The sequence below is a fragment of the Eutrigla gurnardus genome (genome assembly GCF_963514095.1).
Source record: "Eutrigla gurnardus genome assembly, chromosome: 3".
In the NCBI taxonomy this organism is placed as follows: Eukaryota; Metazoa; Chordata; class Actinopteri; order Perciformes; family Triglidae; genus Eutrigla; species Eutrigla gurnardus.
The window spans coordinates 9,958,263-9,974,614 of NC_139917.1; the positions used below are offsets into that span (position 1 = coordinate 9,958,263).

Genomic DNA, 16,352 nt, shown 5'->3' on the forward strand with positions numbered 1-16,352 from the left:
AATAAACGGTCAAACTCTTGACATGGAAAATTATAATTTAATCCTATAAACAACATTTGTGTAATCCAAGGCATAACGACCGGGGGATCAGATAATAATTATTTTCCGTCCATTGAACACCATTCATTTTTTTCGCTCCGAAAGGACCCATGGCGCCGTTACTTCCTGCTTCCGCTTCGGCACTCTATACACTACGTTGCGTCTTCAATCGGCCAGTCGGATATTCAAGTTTTTCTGAGCGCCATTTACGCATCTCACGAGAGGCTTGTGGATATTTGGCTTTGGACTTTGGATTGGCTTTTGACACTTTGGACCTTGGACAACGAGAGGAGACCACATTGGGACAGCTAAATATATATATATACACACGTAAAAAATGTGTATATATATATATATATATATACACATTTTTTACGTTTGTGTTTACACTGCTGACAGGTATGTTTAAGAACATTTTTATATTATAGAGAATAGATGTAGAGTCCAGCTCTGTATGATTAGTGGTCTGAGATGACCTTTTAATGATATGATATATGACTTGATGTTATATGAATAAATTATTTATTTATTTTTGCAGTGGAGAAAATCATCAGAGGGAGGAGACTAGTGGACACTTTGAGTCTCAAAGGAATGGGTTTCTATTTGTTTGACTGCATTCAATACAAGTTTTCACTGTTATATTCCTGGTAACGTTTTTGGCCAGTGTGCCTTTTTTTCATTTAGGATGCCTCGATGGAAGAACCATCAGCTATCCGTTGCTGCCAAGCAGAGGATGGAGGATCGGTGTGACAGGCAGGAGCCTGTCATCTCTTTCTCCGGCAGACCCTCTGGTTTGTACTCAAACGTTTTTTATCATTAAGTGTTTAACTTTTTTAATTGTTAGGTGTATTCTCACTATATTTGTACACCTGACCTAGTGGAAAGAGCTTTGCTTATATAATTATTATAAATTATGAATGAAATTTCTGACTGTGATTTAGTCTTTTTAACTAGCCCATGGAACTGGTCATCGCCATGCCGTGAGGAAGTGGCCAACTTCTGCTCGCACCGGCGGGAGTCACAAGTTGGTCATCCCACCGAGTCTCCAGACAAAAAGGTATTGTTGTTTTGGAAGTCATTTGACAAATGATGTCTGATGTTGATCATAATCTTGTTTGCATGATAATAATTCTCCATTGTGTTGTTCCAGTTTGTTCTTCTTGTCAGGGACTCCCACCTTTGCAGCATCATGGATGGGTTCGTCACGATGCCTATCCTTTGGTGCCATGGCGACGCCGGGGGCTTGCGCCAGGGACCTGAGGATCGAGCTGGTGAGTGCTATTGTGCCACGTACACCAGATGTTGTCTGTGTTCTTGCCCCCAGCAACAACCTGACGGCCAGGAGGACAGTGGAGCAGGCAGGGGAGGACTCCCGTGAGGTCATCGCCAGTGCCTGGAGTCGGTGTCAAAGGTGTTCGTCCTGTATGTAATTGATTTTTGAATATTGCTGTAATATTGGTTACCTGTTACAGTTGAATAAAAATACTGAGAATGGGAAATTGTAGCTGTTCATGTTTCAATGTTAATTTACAATCTTTATGGGTAATTTCATTCGTTTTAAAACCTAAAATGTTTGTAATTAAACGTTAAAAACAACATAAAATAACTAAATATACATTTACAATATACAATTTTAAACCCAATATCTAGTTTTTCAACAGTTTTATGACATGTTTTGAAAGATGAATCACATTATTTTGAGTGTCATATACTGTTATATTACATCAAATATAAATGATTATACAACCTCTTTCCATAAAATAATGTCATTAAAACCAATTAATAACCACACATTTCTGTAAATTTAACCATTTAGTTTATTTACCATGCAATTTATTTATTCGTATTTAAACAATGACGTAAACGGAAGCCTGCCACCGTCCTTTCTAGCAGCCAAGGAGCGACTGCGAGCGTTGGGTGCTTGAGGCCGGGACTTGCTGGTTGACCCGCGGCTGGACCGGCGTCCTGCAGGGAACAAATGCAAACACTGAAGGGCAGCAGAGTGACGGAACAGGCAACTTTTTCTGATGTATGGTCTTAGTTTTTTGAATAATGTTCTAATAATAGAACAATAATTAATTAATTCTAGTTTAAATTAGGCAAATCTTCCAAGGAATTTCCTCTGGACATCAAAGACTGCTTATAAAGTCACAAATAATAACTTTGTCAGAACTTTGGCTCTATTTTCCTCAAACTTAGTGGGGTAGTTTTCCAAGGGAAACGCCTAAACAATGCTCTAATTACAGTTTCTCTACAATTGCTAAGCCACAATTTCTGAAACGAGTTTGTCAAAACTCTACGAACCAAAAACATTTACACAAAACGTCACTCTGACAGTGTGACTTACTGTTGGCGAGAATCTCCTCCAGCTGTCTCTGGATCTGGGCCACCTCGTCGGAGGTAAAGCGCCAGCACTCCTCTGCTGCTTGCGGCGGCGGCTGCGGCGGTCGGGAGCTCTTCTTCACCTTCAGCTTTTTGGGAGAGGTCATGCATGAGGTCGGGATGGAGCCCGTCGTCAGCCCTTCTGGGAACATCTGAGCGATGACCTTGAGACCTGGCAGAGGACAGCAGAGTGGGACGATCGCTCTTCTCATACATGCAACCACACGCACAGATGTGAGCTCCACTCAGCTGCTACTTTACCTCCAGACAGCAGAAACAGATTCTCGAATCCCCGTTCACACATGATGTTGGCGGCCTGGATGGCTACAGTCTCATCCACGTCGTACACGATGACCATCTTCCCAGCTGCGTTTTTCTACGGATGGTGGGTTAAGTTCAGACAAGACGATGGTCAGTTGACTGCTTTTCAAAAGGGCTGGTCAGGTGTGTCGTTTGCATTGAAGGATACATATTTCAGCATGTCTTTGGTGAAGGGGTGCATTCTTCGAGTCACCATGGCAACGGGCCAACTGTGTGCTGTAGGGGAGAGAGAGAGAGAGAGAGAGAGAGAGAGAGAGAGAGAGAGGATTAAAACAAGAAATCCTTTTTCATAAGAGGTTTGGTGATAAAAAAACTTACCACCAATAATGTGGCAGCAGTCGTATTGGTCACGGTCCCGTGCGTCCAGCAGCAGGTAGGGGCAGTCGGGGTAGGGCCTTTCGCCGAGCTGGGGGCTGGACACCAACATGGTCTCCATCTCCTGATGCTTCCTGTTGAGGTTCAGCTCTCCCACTCCGTTAATAAGACTGTAAGTGTAAGTGAAAGAAGTTTGAAGCTGTAAATGTGAGCAGTAATGTTTCCCAGGGTGCAAAGCTGCACGGTACCTGTGCAGGGTTGACCTCTCAGCACGGCAAACGTCTTCGGCTCTTGCATCCTGGCGATCTGACAGAGGCGAGGGGAAATTAACCCACATCCACTGACAGCGACAGACAGTTTGAATCCAATTTTAAAATGTTAAGGGCCCATCTGGACATAAATAAAGTTTCCCAATGTTGGCTGAATGAGTAATTGTGTTAGTTACCTCCTGGGTCGTGTGATTCGCTGTCAGTCTCATTTTCATTCAGATCGGCTGCAGAGGTGACCTGAAGTATCTGAGAGGAAAAACAGGTTTAGGAATCTGAGACGTTTGCACCGGGAACACAAAGAGGAAACGCAAAGAGAATATTATCCTGCTGTCTGTAAATGAACGTAACTAACCGAGCTAAAAGAATTCAAAGCCGTCCAATCAAAACAATTCTAGCAAGTAGTCCATCAACTATTAAACACTGTAAGGGGATCAGGGTTTCTCTTCCCGCCATCTCCAATACAGACATAACTGGACAATGGATTTTCCCAGGAATACGACACATGTATTGTGCAAGCCTTCACAGTATTGCAAGAAAATAAACATTGATGCTCACCATTTGTGCAAAGGTCGTCAACTTTTACCGAATATTTCATCGTTTCGGTAATTGAAATCTGAAAAAAAGGGGGACAGAAAGTTTGAGTAGGAAGGAGCCTGAAAGTCCTGATGATACTCAAAAAGTCAGACACCTGATGGGATCGCTGGGTTTGATTATTACTTAAAACAACTGTGTAATTACTTCAGCCGTCCCAGGGAGCCGTACTGAACACAGCTCACCTGGCTCCCAAGTCCTCCTCCTCACCCCCCTAGTGCTTCAGTTAACGCCAGCACTGCCGTTTTTGGGCAGACTGGAAAGTGTTTCTAAGGACTGTTAGGACCGTTAGGAAGACAATACTTATATCTATAACATTTGGGACTTGGAAATTACAGTTTAGTCATGTAAAAAAATAATAATTCTGGATTCAAGTTTTCTTTTTTTACTGAATTTAAAATATAAAACAAATGTGATGTTAGAGTGCATCAAATAAAGTGCATAGAGTAGAAATATTAACATTTTAAAATGACTTGCCAATGCTGATCCCTCTTCAAATGAGTCCTGTTGTTTTCAACCTTATACATAATATTGTTTAAAATAAAAATAGGGTCACAGAAATAAATGAGTTACTCACTTTTTTCATTGTAATCCTGTCTTTCCATATACTTAGTATAGCTACATCCTGTATTATAAATAAAGAATATAAGCAATAAGCATTTATACCTGTCATAGCAAATGACACCAGTTTGTTACATTGAAATACATATGCACAGATACCTGTGTCCAGCTTGGTTTTGACATGGTCATATTTTGGATTCCGGGGTATGCTCTTTGTGTACTAGAAGGAACAGACAACGAGGTTGTGTGTTAGCTGTGTGACCGGAAACAAACACTGGCTGTCAAATGTCTGACGGTAGTTCAGTTAGCTTGCAATCATGGGAGTTTCCCGAAAGAGCTCATTTAGCTAACGACATCTTTGTAACAGGTGCATTGCGTTGATATGGCAACATGATAACTTAGCATAGATCATAGCTAACTAGCTAGCTCGCTAGGAAAGCTATATGTTTCGCTGTGTTGACAGTACGTTTTATTATCTACACTTAGCGGTTAAACACCGCTATTTCTTGTACTACAGTTAGCGGTTACATAGAAAACAAGAAATGCTGTTAACCGTACCTCTTTACTGCCGAGGCTCCGGTTCGCCATCCTTTCACACGTAATAGCGTCCAAGTGTAACGTTCTCATTGGCGGTTTGTCAGCGCTGTTTCACTGGCCAATCAGAGACGCGGATACTCCGCCTCTCCTACAAAAAGGTTCTTTGCGAATGCGCGCTGGTTGCCAAGCGCTGCATTCAGGCCGTGCTGCGTTCATGTCACAGGGGAATAATATCCCTTGTTACAAATTCAAAAAACTACTGTTTTTTGGCATAGGGGTCACACATTCTATCCGCGATGCCTCTCAATTATCAAACGCTTTCTTAATTAACTTAATTTCCTCATATTTTTTTTAATTATTTGATATAAACCAATTCATATTAGGCTGCGGGTCCATATTCAGAGCCTTCACTAATTTGATGTGCCGCAAAATTCAGTTAATTCAGTTAAATGAGGATTTTATGGTAACCAGTGGCGTAGGGAACATTTACGAGGAAGCGAGACACAACCTCTAAGATGTTTTACGGGGTGGGAGCAGAAAAACGGATGTTACATGTTGCTATTTCCCGTGGTCAGAGGAACTAGAGCGCCCAGCATCATTTTACCAGGACTGACACACGCCTCTCTCTCTCTCTCTCTCTCTCTCTCTCTCTCTCTCTCTCTCTCTCTCTCTCTCACACTCACACACACACACACACACACACACAGGAGACAGGGCCAGCAGAATAGCCGCTGTAGCTTGGCGCTACCAGCTAGCCACTCAGTGCGGACGTAATTCTCCTCATTAAAGGTCCAAAAACCTCTCTTCCTCTCCGTACTACGGAGCTCTAGTGTTGGCCGGCCGTCAGATTTAATCCGGAGTTGCTGTAGTAGAGGCATCCATCCATCCATCATCAATGGCCTCTGCAAGAAAACGCCACTTACAGCAAGGAGAGTAAATGCATTATTTTAAACACTGCCAGGTGGAATATGGTATAATAATATATCATCATGTATTATTTGTTTTTAATTTTGTATTACTAATCAATCTGCAAAGGGAATAGTAGCAAATGTTGTTAAATAAATACAGTGGAGTATCTGAAATGCAGGCCTAGTCTATAAAGTAGTAGGAAATGTTACAACATGTTTTAGATGTGCCTGTGCATTAATGTGTGTGTGTGTGTGTGTGTGTGTGTGTGTGTGTGTGTGTGTGTCCAAGCAATCGAGTGGCAACAGATTCATGTAACAGCTAAGGCGTGCGGTTGTGTGGGGAAGGCTCAGGGTGGATGTGGGATGCGGTTGGAGATGGGCTTCAGCCTGGTGGTGGTGGTGGGGTGGGGTTGCATAAGTCACAGAGAAGTTTGGGGTGAGCTGCAGCTGTGCAGTGGTGCTGCTGCGTCTCTGCCTGAGTTCTCGGCTCCAGGAAACGCCTTCAGTTAGTGCTGTCTCATTGACGGCCAATGAGTTTCCTGGAGGAGAGGTGGTGGCAGGGGTGAGTGTGTGTGTGTGTGTGGGTGTGGGTGTGTGTGTGTGTGTGTGTGTGTGTGTGTGCGTGTGTGTGTGTGTGGGTGTGTGCGTGTGTGTGTGTGTTTGGACATGTGGCAAGGCAACCACTGCATGGGAGAAAGGGAGAGGGGGAAAACGAAAAACGAGTGGATGCTCTAGGAAGCCCTTATACACCCGGTCTCAGGACCACACAACAGGAAGAGGTGCTTTCACAACGCTGCTCTACAGTCGCCTCTGCCCGCTCTGCTGTGCCAGGCTGTTCTGCCCCCCCCCCCCCCCCCTGCTTGGTTGTGAAACCACAGAGAGGACTGAGGGGTCACACATTTAATTGCACAAACTAAAGGTTTTTTTGTTGCAACACGATGAATTTACCGTGTTGTTGGGAGTTATTTAGCAAAATACGATATGTAGATTTGATATTACTGCAGCACACTGGTGTCATGCCTCAGAGCAGAGGTTCTCAACCATGTAGCTTAGAACTTTTTCAACCTTATCTCCATCTGTCCAAATTAGCTATTGAGTTTTTTTTTTAAAACACCTGCGGATGTTGCTGATGTTCTCTGTGTCTCTGGGGCGCAGCTGCAAAGTCTGTTCTTCATCATCACAGAGACATACTTGGTAAGGAAGAACTACAGAGAGCTACTTCACCTTAGTAATCTCTTCACTTGACCTTTCAAAAGGCAAAAACGGCATCCCACAATGAGTGTGGGAATAATATGTCATTTTTTTTTTTTTACAGTTTTCACATTTCACAGTGTTTTGGTTGTCTTAGATTTTCAGCAGAGTTCAGCTGGAGAGAGTATAACTATTTGTGCCTAACGTGCTCAAAGCTCTGCTCACACCTTCAAACTTACCAGCTTTATTTGTGTTCCATCATCTGCCCTTTGAGTGGAGATGGAGATATATATATATATATATATACCTATATATATATATATATATATATAATATTATATTAGAGGAACGCTAACGTGTGATTTGATCTGCAGTACTGTAAGTTAAATATTGCAAAGATGTCGGTCAGTAAAATTAAACCGTATAATGTTGGCTGGGACTGCTTGTGTGTTAACCTTCTTTCCTTCATTCGATACACAAGGCCAAGCAGGGTGATGCTGGCCAGCCTGGGTCTTAGAGATAAAGCCCTGGCTTCCCCCCCTCCGTTGTGCCCCTCTGGACACACCCACTTCCACACAGAAATACCAGCAGCGCTATTCCATCAGACTAAACCTGCAGGTCTCATTGGAAAAATGGGACAAGCTAGAAGGTTGTTACTCCTAAAGCAGCCTTAACGTGCCAATAATGAGGATGCAGAGATTTACTGCAGAACATATTTGCCCAGACACAAATTATTGTATAATTAATGTTTTGAATTATACGTAGTAGAGCATAAGAGGAGAAAATGCTCAGTGACGATGTACAATGTATAACTTGCAAATTGTCATAGATAAATTAAGTTTATTTATCACCTTGAAGATATATAAAGCATATTCAGATAATAAAGCATAGGTTAAAAATAATTGCATTTTTATTTTCTTACATAATTTGACACATCTTGCAAACAGACAAGCACCTTAACTCTCTTATCATTTGCATCACCAACATCGATTTAACCAAGTTTAGCAGAGTTCATTTAGTCCAAATCTTCATATGATTAAGCGTGAGTGGCAGTCACACCTAAAACAAGTCATACCCATTTTCATTCAATAAGTGCTGGAATGAAACTTATAGCAATAAACGTATTTTGAGATTAATCCTTGAACTTGTGGTCCATTTGTGTAGAAAGAAAGCAACAAAAAAAAAAGAACAGAAGAGTGTCGACCCTTGCCTTTGTGTTTGAGTCATACCCTCTGATGGTACTAATTCACAACCAAATGTTTTTACATTTGTTAATCATTTTATAAACATTATCTGTTCATTCAGTTTTCAGTACTTTTCCTCCTTGTGTCACCAGAGAGTCTATGCCATCGTTCACCGTTCTCTCTGCATTTTTTGCAGCCTCGCCCGGCTTTTCCAACGTGTTTTTGTTGCTGAGTTTCCGTCGGCCCACTTCAGTTACCGCAGATCCAGCAGCGGCCCCGATGGCTCCACCAATCACACCCCACAAAAACACACCGAGTACCAGACCCAGTAATGCGCCCGCTATGACGGCCTTGGGCACCTGTTTAGCAGTAGTCCCAATTTTCTCCCACAATGAGCTGTCCGCCACCATTTTGGCCCCTGCTTTGGCCCCAGAGCCCACCTTCCCCCACACCGGACTCTCCGCCACCTTCTTTGCACCGGCACCAATTCCAGCTCCAACTCGCGCAGCTCCGGTTTTGGCCCCGGATCCTACTTTTCCCCACATAGGACTCTGTGCCAAATTCTTTGCCCCGGCTCCGATCCCAGCTCCGACACGCATGGACCTGTCTGCCACCAGAATGGCCCCCGATTTGGCCCCTGAACCAACTTTTCCCCACACTGGACTAGCCGCTACAGACTTTGCTCCAGATCCCACCCATGTAGAACCATCCACCACCACCTTGGGGACTCTATCTCCTACTAGTTTGGACGCATGTCCAGCACTCGCTCCCACCTTATCTCCAACTACTTTGGACATATGTCCAGCACTCGCTCCCACCTTGCCCCATACAGAACTATCAGCCACCATCTTGTGGACATTTTGTGCTCTGCTGCCGACGTTCTCCCACACCGGACTACCTTTCAACTTCTTCGCTCTCTCACCGACCCACACAGAGCTGTCGGCCAACAGTTTGGGTAACATCTTTGCACCATACTCCATTTTCTCCATCACGGATTGGAGAAGTGAAGGCGACATGGTGGAGCGTGTAATAGGAGGAAGGCTCTCAATTTTCATTGTTCTTAAACTCATCTCCGCCTCATCCCTCGTTTTCTCAATCTCATCCTCCCTCACTTCCTCTTCTCCCTCGGCCACAGGCTGCATGTAGGGATAAAGTAACCGTCGTTCAGAGCTAAGCTCCAGTTCTCCCCTCTTTCTCTCCCTTGCTATCTCTACCTGCCTCTGCCTCACTCTGTCCTCCGCCTCCTGAAAAGCAGGATGGGAATAGCACTGCCCTCCACCTTCCTTCACCATCTGCTCAACCTTCTCCAGCAGCTCCGCCACATTCCTCCTGTCCCTCACGCCTCCTCCCGTCTCCATCACATGGAACCTGTCCCCGCATTTCTCCACAAGCTTTAGCAAATCCCCCCGCTGACCAGCGATGTACGCCTCCACGCTCTCGTTCCCTGCCTTCCCGCTCTCCCTCAGTTTATCTGCGTACGTAAAGAGGAGCAGGGTGTGTTTTCGGACCACCTCTGGGCCAAAAACAGCCTCGAGGGCCCCGAGAGCCTGCAGCTCGGTCTTTGCAGGCTGGTCTAAGGGGACGCACATGAGGAAGGCGTGCGGACCGGGACTGGACAACGCAACACATGAGGAGATCTGAGTTCGCACCTCGTCTGGGGTTTGTTCTGAATTGAACCAGTCTGGGGTATCCACCACTGCCACCTGCAGGTGAGAGAGGAGAGATGCAGCAATATGAAGAGTTGATTCATGGAAAACCAGCAATATTTAATTGTTTTATGACACAAAACAAGAAGACTGTAAAAGATTAGATATGGTAGAGGAGGGACATGGGATGGCACATGGATGGGATGAGTGAAAAGAACTGAAAACATCAGGTAAACACTTACCGGTTTTCCTTCAACCACTGCTTTCTTTTTCTCACACTCCTGAGTGATCGCTCTGAGACTGTACGGCCGTGACTCAAACTCCTCCCACCCTAGTATGTTGTTGCCAGCCGCACTCTTGCCTGCTCCAGATCGCCCGAGCAGCACCAGGCGTAGCTCCGGAGAGGACGAAGATGAGGGCGATGAGGCGAATGAGGAAGGAGAGTAGGATGAGGGGAATGAGGTGGGAGAGGAGGAGAGGGTTGGTGTGGAGGGGGAAGAGGAAAAGACGGGCGTACGAGGAAGGGAGGTGGGAGACGCCTCCGGGGATCTCTCTTCAAAGCTGTTCATTCTGTGGTGAACTGAAAAACAATCACCGGAGAGTTAGAGTTTAATGTGGAAAATTGCAATGATTTATTTTGTGTTTTTAATAATATCCTAACATATTAGCAGTGCACTATTAAGGGGCAATATGAGACAGTGGGAGCCTGCGACTCACAAGTTGTGACCACTTTCGGAGTTGATTTAACCTCAGACATTTGTGAGAGTATAGCTCCATCTACAGAGGGAATACAGCAAATATGAGTGCTGTGGGTTTCATTTTTACACATGGCATTGTGATGTAGAATAACAGGGATAAAAAAAATGAATACATTCACCTGCATTTAGTCTGAAACTGGGCGTCCTGTCCACCTGCCCGTCGTGATGCAGCTCTGGCTGTTGCTCTGGTGCTGGAGTTGAATGAAGCCCGTTAGATCTTTGGCTCACACCCACACTTCCCTCCACCTCAGCCCTCTCCTCTCTCCTCCTCCTCTCCGAGGCGCTGCTATACTCCACCCTCCTCTGCGTTTCAGTGTTTGGGACGTGCGTTGCAGCGACCGTCTCTCTTCTCTCTTCCTTTTGAGCTCTGTAACTTTCCATAAGTTCTCGCTTTCTGTCGCTCACCCGTTTCTCCAGCTCTCGCTCCTGGGCTGATTTCATATAGTAAACCCCATTTTTCGTCACCATATTGTCCACCTGTTACATAAAAAGATAAACAATACATTTAGGAGATGCCCCCATACTCACATTCCCTATTATAGTGGCACGTAGTCCCCACTACGGCTGTGTGATTGTAGAAGTGTGAAACAGGGCGTTGATGGGAAACCATGCATGCTCATCCACCTTCTCTGACAAATAAAACAAAGAGCTCTACCACGTCCAGTATGCAATAAAACAGAATTTCACTTTGTGGATTTAAAAAAGTTCTAGACAGAAATCTACAAATGTTTTTAACTATACACCAACACTGATTCAACTGCGAGATGAGAACCATAATCGGTGTGCGATCAGTGAAACCAATCACAACACGGGCTGCGAAACGCGTGCAAACTCTACTCTTGACGCCGTAAATTGTTCTCAACGCCAACGTCTCACCTTCTCCAGCAGCTCACGGACCTGCTCCCTGCCCTGACGCTGACGATTACTGATGACATGGTACCTCCCACCACAGCGCTCAATGATCTGCCTCAGGCCGGGGTGTTCTTGCTGCAGGTATTCCTGAAGAAAACAATTTAGATTTGACAGGGGTTACCACTTTCTCCTGCTGTTATTTAAAATAATAAAAAAAAAAAAAAAACACAGAGCTGATTAGTGCATTGGACATAGCGAACAGTGAGGAAATACTGTAGACGTCTGAGGAAGAAGCAGCAGTTCTGTCAATATTCAAGCTGCACAAAATGACACATCATTGTTTAAAATTAGTTTGCAAAACCTCACCTGAAAATTTAGACAGATGGCCTTTATTCCAGTCAGTGTGTCACAACTCTTGATTTGAATAGCAGTATACCAAAGTGCACACAAGACTTTAAACATACTAAAACTAAGAGTGCTTGAAATGTAGATCATAACACACCACAGAGTGTATAACTCTTTTACCTCCACTGTTTTTCTCATCAAGTAGTCCCCACAGGTCAGCAGGACCAGGGTGTGATCCAGCGCCTCCTTCCCAAACGCCTCCTCCAGCTCTGCAGGCACACGACACTCCATCTGGGGACACCAGGTGGCGAGAAAGACGACTAATATTAAACTTGATTTGCTAAATTCACAAATGACCCCCCCCCCCCCCCCCCCACCCTGTATACCAACATATGTTTTAGTGTACTTTACTGAAAAAAATATCTAAGCATGACTTTGACTTGTAAAACTTCAAAAATTCTGCCATGGGTAAATGAAAAATAGTGGAAGAGCAAACAGACAACCAACCTCTGTGAATTGGCAAACAGGTATGAGCAGCAAAATGGCATGTGGGCCTGGTGCTACCAGCGTCGCCGCCCGCCGCGTCTCCTGCCTGACGCCGTCGTCCATCTCCCCACCGTTCCAGTACCATCTCGGCGCCTCCACCAAAGTCACACTCCTGCCCTCAGAGATGCCCTGTCGCAGCTGGCAGCTCCTGGAGGCCATGGGAGCGATGGGGGCCAGCTCGTCCAGGATAGTGTCTGCTGAAGAAGTCTTTCCACATCCAATGTTTCCCAAAAGAACAAGTCTCAGATCGGAGGACCCGTAGGAGCTCCTTCTCAAGTGTTCACTCATGGCTGGAAAGAGAGAGAGGAAGAGGAAATCTCTTTGAGAGGAAGCTACCCAACCCAAAAGGTTGCCTTGTGAGAATGCATGCTAATCAATGTGGCTGTAGCCAAATGTTTGACTTTTAGAAGATGAAACCACATGCCAAAAAAACTGGAAAAACAGAATTGGACAGGTTGGGTAGTTTAATCATCTGATCCGATATTGAAGTGTATGAGTGGCGTCGAAACAAACAGTTGTGATGGTGATACGACTCGAAGGCAGCGTTCTTTTTGAACACAATTAGTGTCACCTTTCTGTTCTTCATATTCACTTCATCCTCTCACCCGAGTTAGCAAGAACAAAAAGGTAATAGCTGTGCTCCCACATGAAGCTCTCGTTTCACTGGAACCTCTCCTTCTTTCGCTCACTGCATCCCTTTTTTTCTTAGAGCACCTGATACGCCACACCTTGCCAGTCCTGTCCAACTACATTCTATTTTATATTGTGGAATCATATGCAAACACGCACAAAACACATCCACTTACAAATGCACACAAAAATAAGGAACATATGGCCTTCACTATGACAAGCGAACACATTTAGTACTAAAGAGAAATTTAAACCTGGTATCAAACGAATACTGAAAGGAGACAGTGTAGCTGTACAGACAGTCGTTTCATCTATCCTACCTACCATATGCTGCACCATTTAAAGTGCCACTTTAATATTCAGATGATAGTTTAGTAAACAGAAGAATCATTCAAACAATAACATACTTACTCGACTGCGTGAGGACTTTAATGTGCGTTCATGAATCGTCTTCTGTGCTACGTTTCTTCCAGTCGTCACTGAATCTCGTCTCATCCAGACAACTTCAGTGCATGTCGACGACTAAAAGCTGCCTACGCAGGTGAGACCTGCAGTCTGAGGGAGGTTCTCCTCTCACCACTCCCAATTTTTAAACACATGCCCAGGTGCATTTTTTCCTGTGCACAACAGGTTTCTCTATCCGCAGACTACGAAGCATTCCAAGAATGGGCGGAGGAGGTGCATCCCGGGGCACATGACTCATTCTACATTTCTTTTATCTACCACACCCACTACGTGTGAAAACATATAGATGACTGTCACATTAGCATGTCCTTCAGGTTTTCATTTGTCAGGTTAATAACCAGTAAAATATGCCTGTTCATATTTTAAGATCCTGCAGGACAGAGGGCAGGTAACGTCCGAGTGAATCAACGAGGAACTGCACTCTGCTTGTGTTGCTGTCGTATCAACGGGCGATCACAAAGTAGTACATTGCAGTTTCACCCTACATCCTGTACGAACACCTCGAAGCAGTGACCTCGACCTTTGACCTCCAAAACCTAATCAGTTCATCCATGAGTCCAAGCCGATTGACTGCATCCACCGCGTCGATATCTAGTCAGTAACAAAACTACATCATTTAATCTTCACACATCTTTTAATTGAAAAGGGATTACAGAAAAGTAACATATTAAAGTAAACATGCCCATTTGTGCTAAAAACAAATAATTTTTGTAGTGCAAACAAATATTCTTGTATAGCAAAATCGATTTTAGATGCATTTTCCAAGTGTAAACTAACCTAAAGTGTCTTAAAGCATATCAGAGCATACTTGGTTAGTGGGGTCTTCATCATGACTCACAAGCCGGGCATCACGTAGGCAATGTTTTCCAGAGTGGAGGCCTTAAAGAAATGGTTTTATGATCAGCGTGTAAAGTTGCGTATGCACCGTGGTTATTGGCGGCATCTCTCACCAGTGTGCTTTGAGTGCAGCTCCTCAGCTCTGGTATCTGTGCGGTGAGGCAGATCAGAGGAGCCAGGGAACACAGCAGAGAGTCCAAGAGCAGAGACAAGCTGCTCGACACACTCACCATTTTCTGCAGAGACGTAAAGAAAAGCAATGATCATCTCTTAATGCATGCTTCATCTTCTCTGGGGCCAAATGAAACCTGCCCTTATGCTCTACTAATCCCTAAGTGTGTGGACAGATTCATGAATTCTAGGACAGAAAACAGTTTCCCATATCTGTCCTTCAACCTAAATATGTTTTTGTAGAAATTAGTGTTGGTCATTGTAAATATCTTTCACCTTCAGTACCATACAATATTTGTTAATTAAAAAAATGATAAGGATTCTATAGTTACACTTTTCTGTTGAGTTTTCTTTACATCTATATTTAACTAATCATAATCTAATCAATTTAATTAATGAACATTAGAAATTAAAAAAGGGGCTTGATGAAAGACACTTTTCTTCACTCAGTTGGAATAACATAGGCTGCTCAGTGTAAATGTGTGTAGCTTTTATTCCTTTTCTTTTTAATGCACACCTTCTCTCAGCTGCTAAAGAAAACAAATTGATTATTTTAATGTATATAAATTAAAACGGGCACCTTTTGGGACCGTTAACTAAAGAGCCTGAAAACTGAGCTGTATTGACTAACTTGTTGCATTTATCCTCAAACAGTCATTTGCTAAGCCAGTGTGCCATAACACCCTAAATGTGTTGGTTCAGCACTCTGGGTTCATGAAGCAACACTTCAGTAGAGTTACATCATGACTGGAGAGATTAAAACACAGATATCTAATTATGAAGGTGCAGCCCCTCATTATCCATGTCAGAGTTTCTTAAATGGGCGTAGGAGTACCTCTAGGGGTTCTTTGGAGTACTAAAGGAGGTACGTGAGATTTTTTTTAAATGTTTAAAAAGGACACCATGTAGTAGCGTTGGTTGTTGCCGTTTATGAACACCAACACATTTTAAATGAATGCAGCATGAGGCAAGTATCATCCTGCTGTGGACTGTCTGAAAACAAGTTTGAGAATCATTGATCTTTGTAATAAAAGTATCCAGGACTGGTATTTCACAGAAAACTCACATTTGTCTCCTGGAGATGGTGTCCAATCAGGGACAAGGATTCTCCCAACAGGTGTAGGTGAGCTGCAGCACTGACAGGATCCCGGTCCGAGTAGCCGACACTCCTTGATGTGGATCTGAGAGTGTCCCAGGCTGATCTGGCGGGATCACACGGAGAACTAATGGGACTACAGGTGTCCGTCAAGGGGCCGGACACCATGGAATCAACCACAGAGCTCACTGCAGAAGGAAAGGCCGTCACTGACCCAGGATCGGGTATGAACCGAGAAGGTCCGCGGGTTGCTGGAGTGGCAGGAGGGGTGATGATTGTCATGGTTCCAGGACAGTCGGCCATGTTGTGCTGGTTTCCTGGGTACACCCAGTACTCCAACGTGGAGCTCGGACTTGCCTTTGGCAAAACAGAGAGGTAGGGAAGTGATGGGTGGGCGTGAAAGTAGAAAGTAAACAACAGATGATAACCTGTGCAATGCTGTCCTCTGCTGTGCAACAGGAATGCAACAACTTGTCTTGGATTTCCTGGCAGAGAGAGTAAGTAGGGAAGGGGTGAAATTACAGGCAGTTTTGATGAGTTCTTGCACTTAACCTGACGGAGTAAAAATCATTTAATATCATCTGCTGTCTCACCTCTTCTTTTCCTTCCCATCGGTCTTGTGGCACACAGATTGGATAAGCAGGGAGAAAGCCAGGAGACTCTGCTCCACAAAGCTCAGCATCACTGTTACCTGCATATGTCATGTGT

General features: G+C 44.3%; 3 protein-coding genes across 5 annotated transcripts; 1 reads left to right on the forward strand and 2 right to left on the reverse strand.

The window, feature by feature from the left end:
- The first annotated feature begins 486 nt into the window (after nucleotides 1–486).
- Nucleotides 487–2,068, forward strand: LOC311010879 (uncharacterized protein). The gene is made up of 4 exons (XM_084005522.1): nucleotides 487–830; nucleotides 994–1,096; nucleotides 1,190–1,461; nucleotides 1,930–2,068. The coding sequence occupies exons 1-4, from the start codon at nucleotides 725–727 to the stop codon at nucleotides 1,962–1,964; spliced, it is 516 nt and encodes a 171-aa protein (XP_083861648.1). The 5' UTR covers nucleotides 487–724; the 3' UTR covers nucleotides 1,965–2,068.
- Nucleotides 2,069–2,327: 259 nt separating this feature from the next.
- Nucleotides 2,328–3,601, reverse strand: LOC311010884 (centrosomal protein of 41 kDa-like; the record flags this gene model as incomplete). Its single annotated transcript, XM_084005527.1, has 7 exons — nucleotides 3,503–3,601; nucleotides 3,306–3,363; nucleotides 3,061–3,227; nucleotides 2,891–2,958; nucleotides 2,683–2,797; nucleotides 2,387–2,593; nucleotides 2,328–2,335 (listed from the first exon to the last, which is right to left on the reverse strand). The coding sequence occupies exons 3-7, from the start codon at nucleotides 3,176–3,178 to the stop codon at nucleotides 2,328–2,330; spliced, it is 516 nt and encodes a 171-aa protein (XP_083861653.1). The 5' UTR covers nucleotides 3,179–3,227; nucleotides 3,306–3,363; nucleotides 3,503–3,601.
- Nucleotides 3,602–8,002: 4,401 nt separating this feature from the next.
- LOC311011134 (uncharacterized protein) lies at nucleotides 8,003–13,664 on the reverse strand. 3 transcript variants are annotated; one of them, XM_084005891.1, is made up of 8 exons: nucleotides 13,483–13,661; nucleotides 12,407–12,735; nucleotides 12,080–12,190; nucleotides 11,579–11,701; nucleotides 10,822–11,179; nucleotides 10,662–10,721; nucleotides 10,187–10,524; nucleotides 8,003–10,001 (listed from the first exon to the last, which is right to left on the reverse strand). In XM_084005891.1, the coding sequence occupies exons 1-8, from the start codon at nucleotides 13,568–13,570 to the stop codon at nucleotides 8,412–8,414; spliced, it is 2,997 nt and encodes a 998-aa protein (XP_083862017.1). In that variant the 5' UTR covers nucleotides 13,571–13,661; the 3' UTR covers nucleotides 8,003–8,411. The 3 variants fall into 3 exon arrangements, with proteins under 3 accessions (XP_083862017.1, XP_083862019.1, XP_083862018.1); XM_084005893.1 differs by having other exon boundaries at nucleotides 13,487–13,660; XM_084005892.1 differs by lacking the exon at nucleotides 10,662–10,721 and having other exon boundaries at nucleotides 13,483–13,664.
- Nucleotides 13,665–16,352: the final 2,688 nt, after the last annotated feature.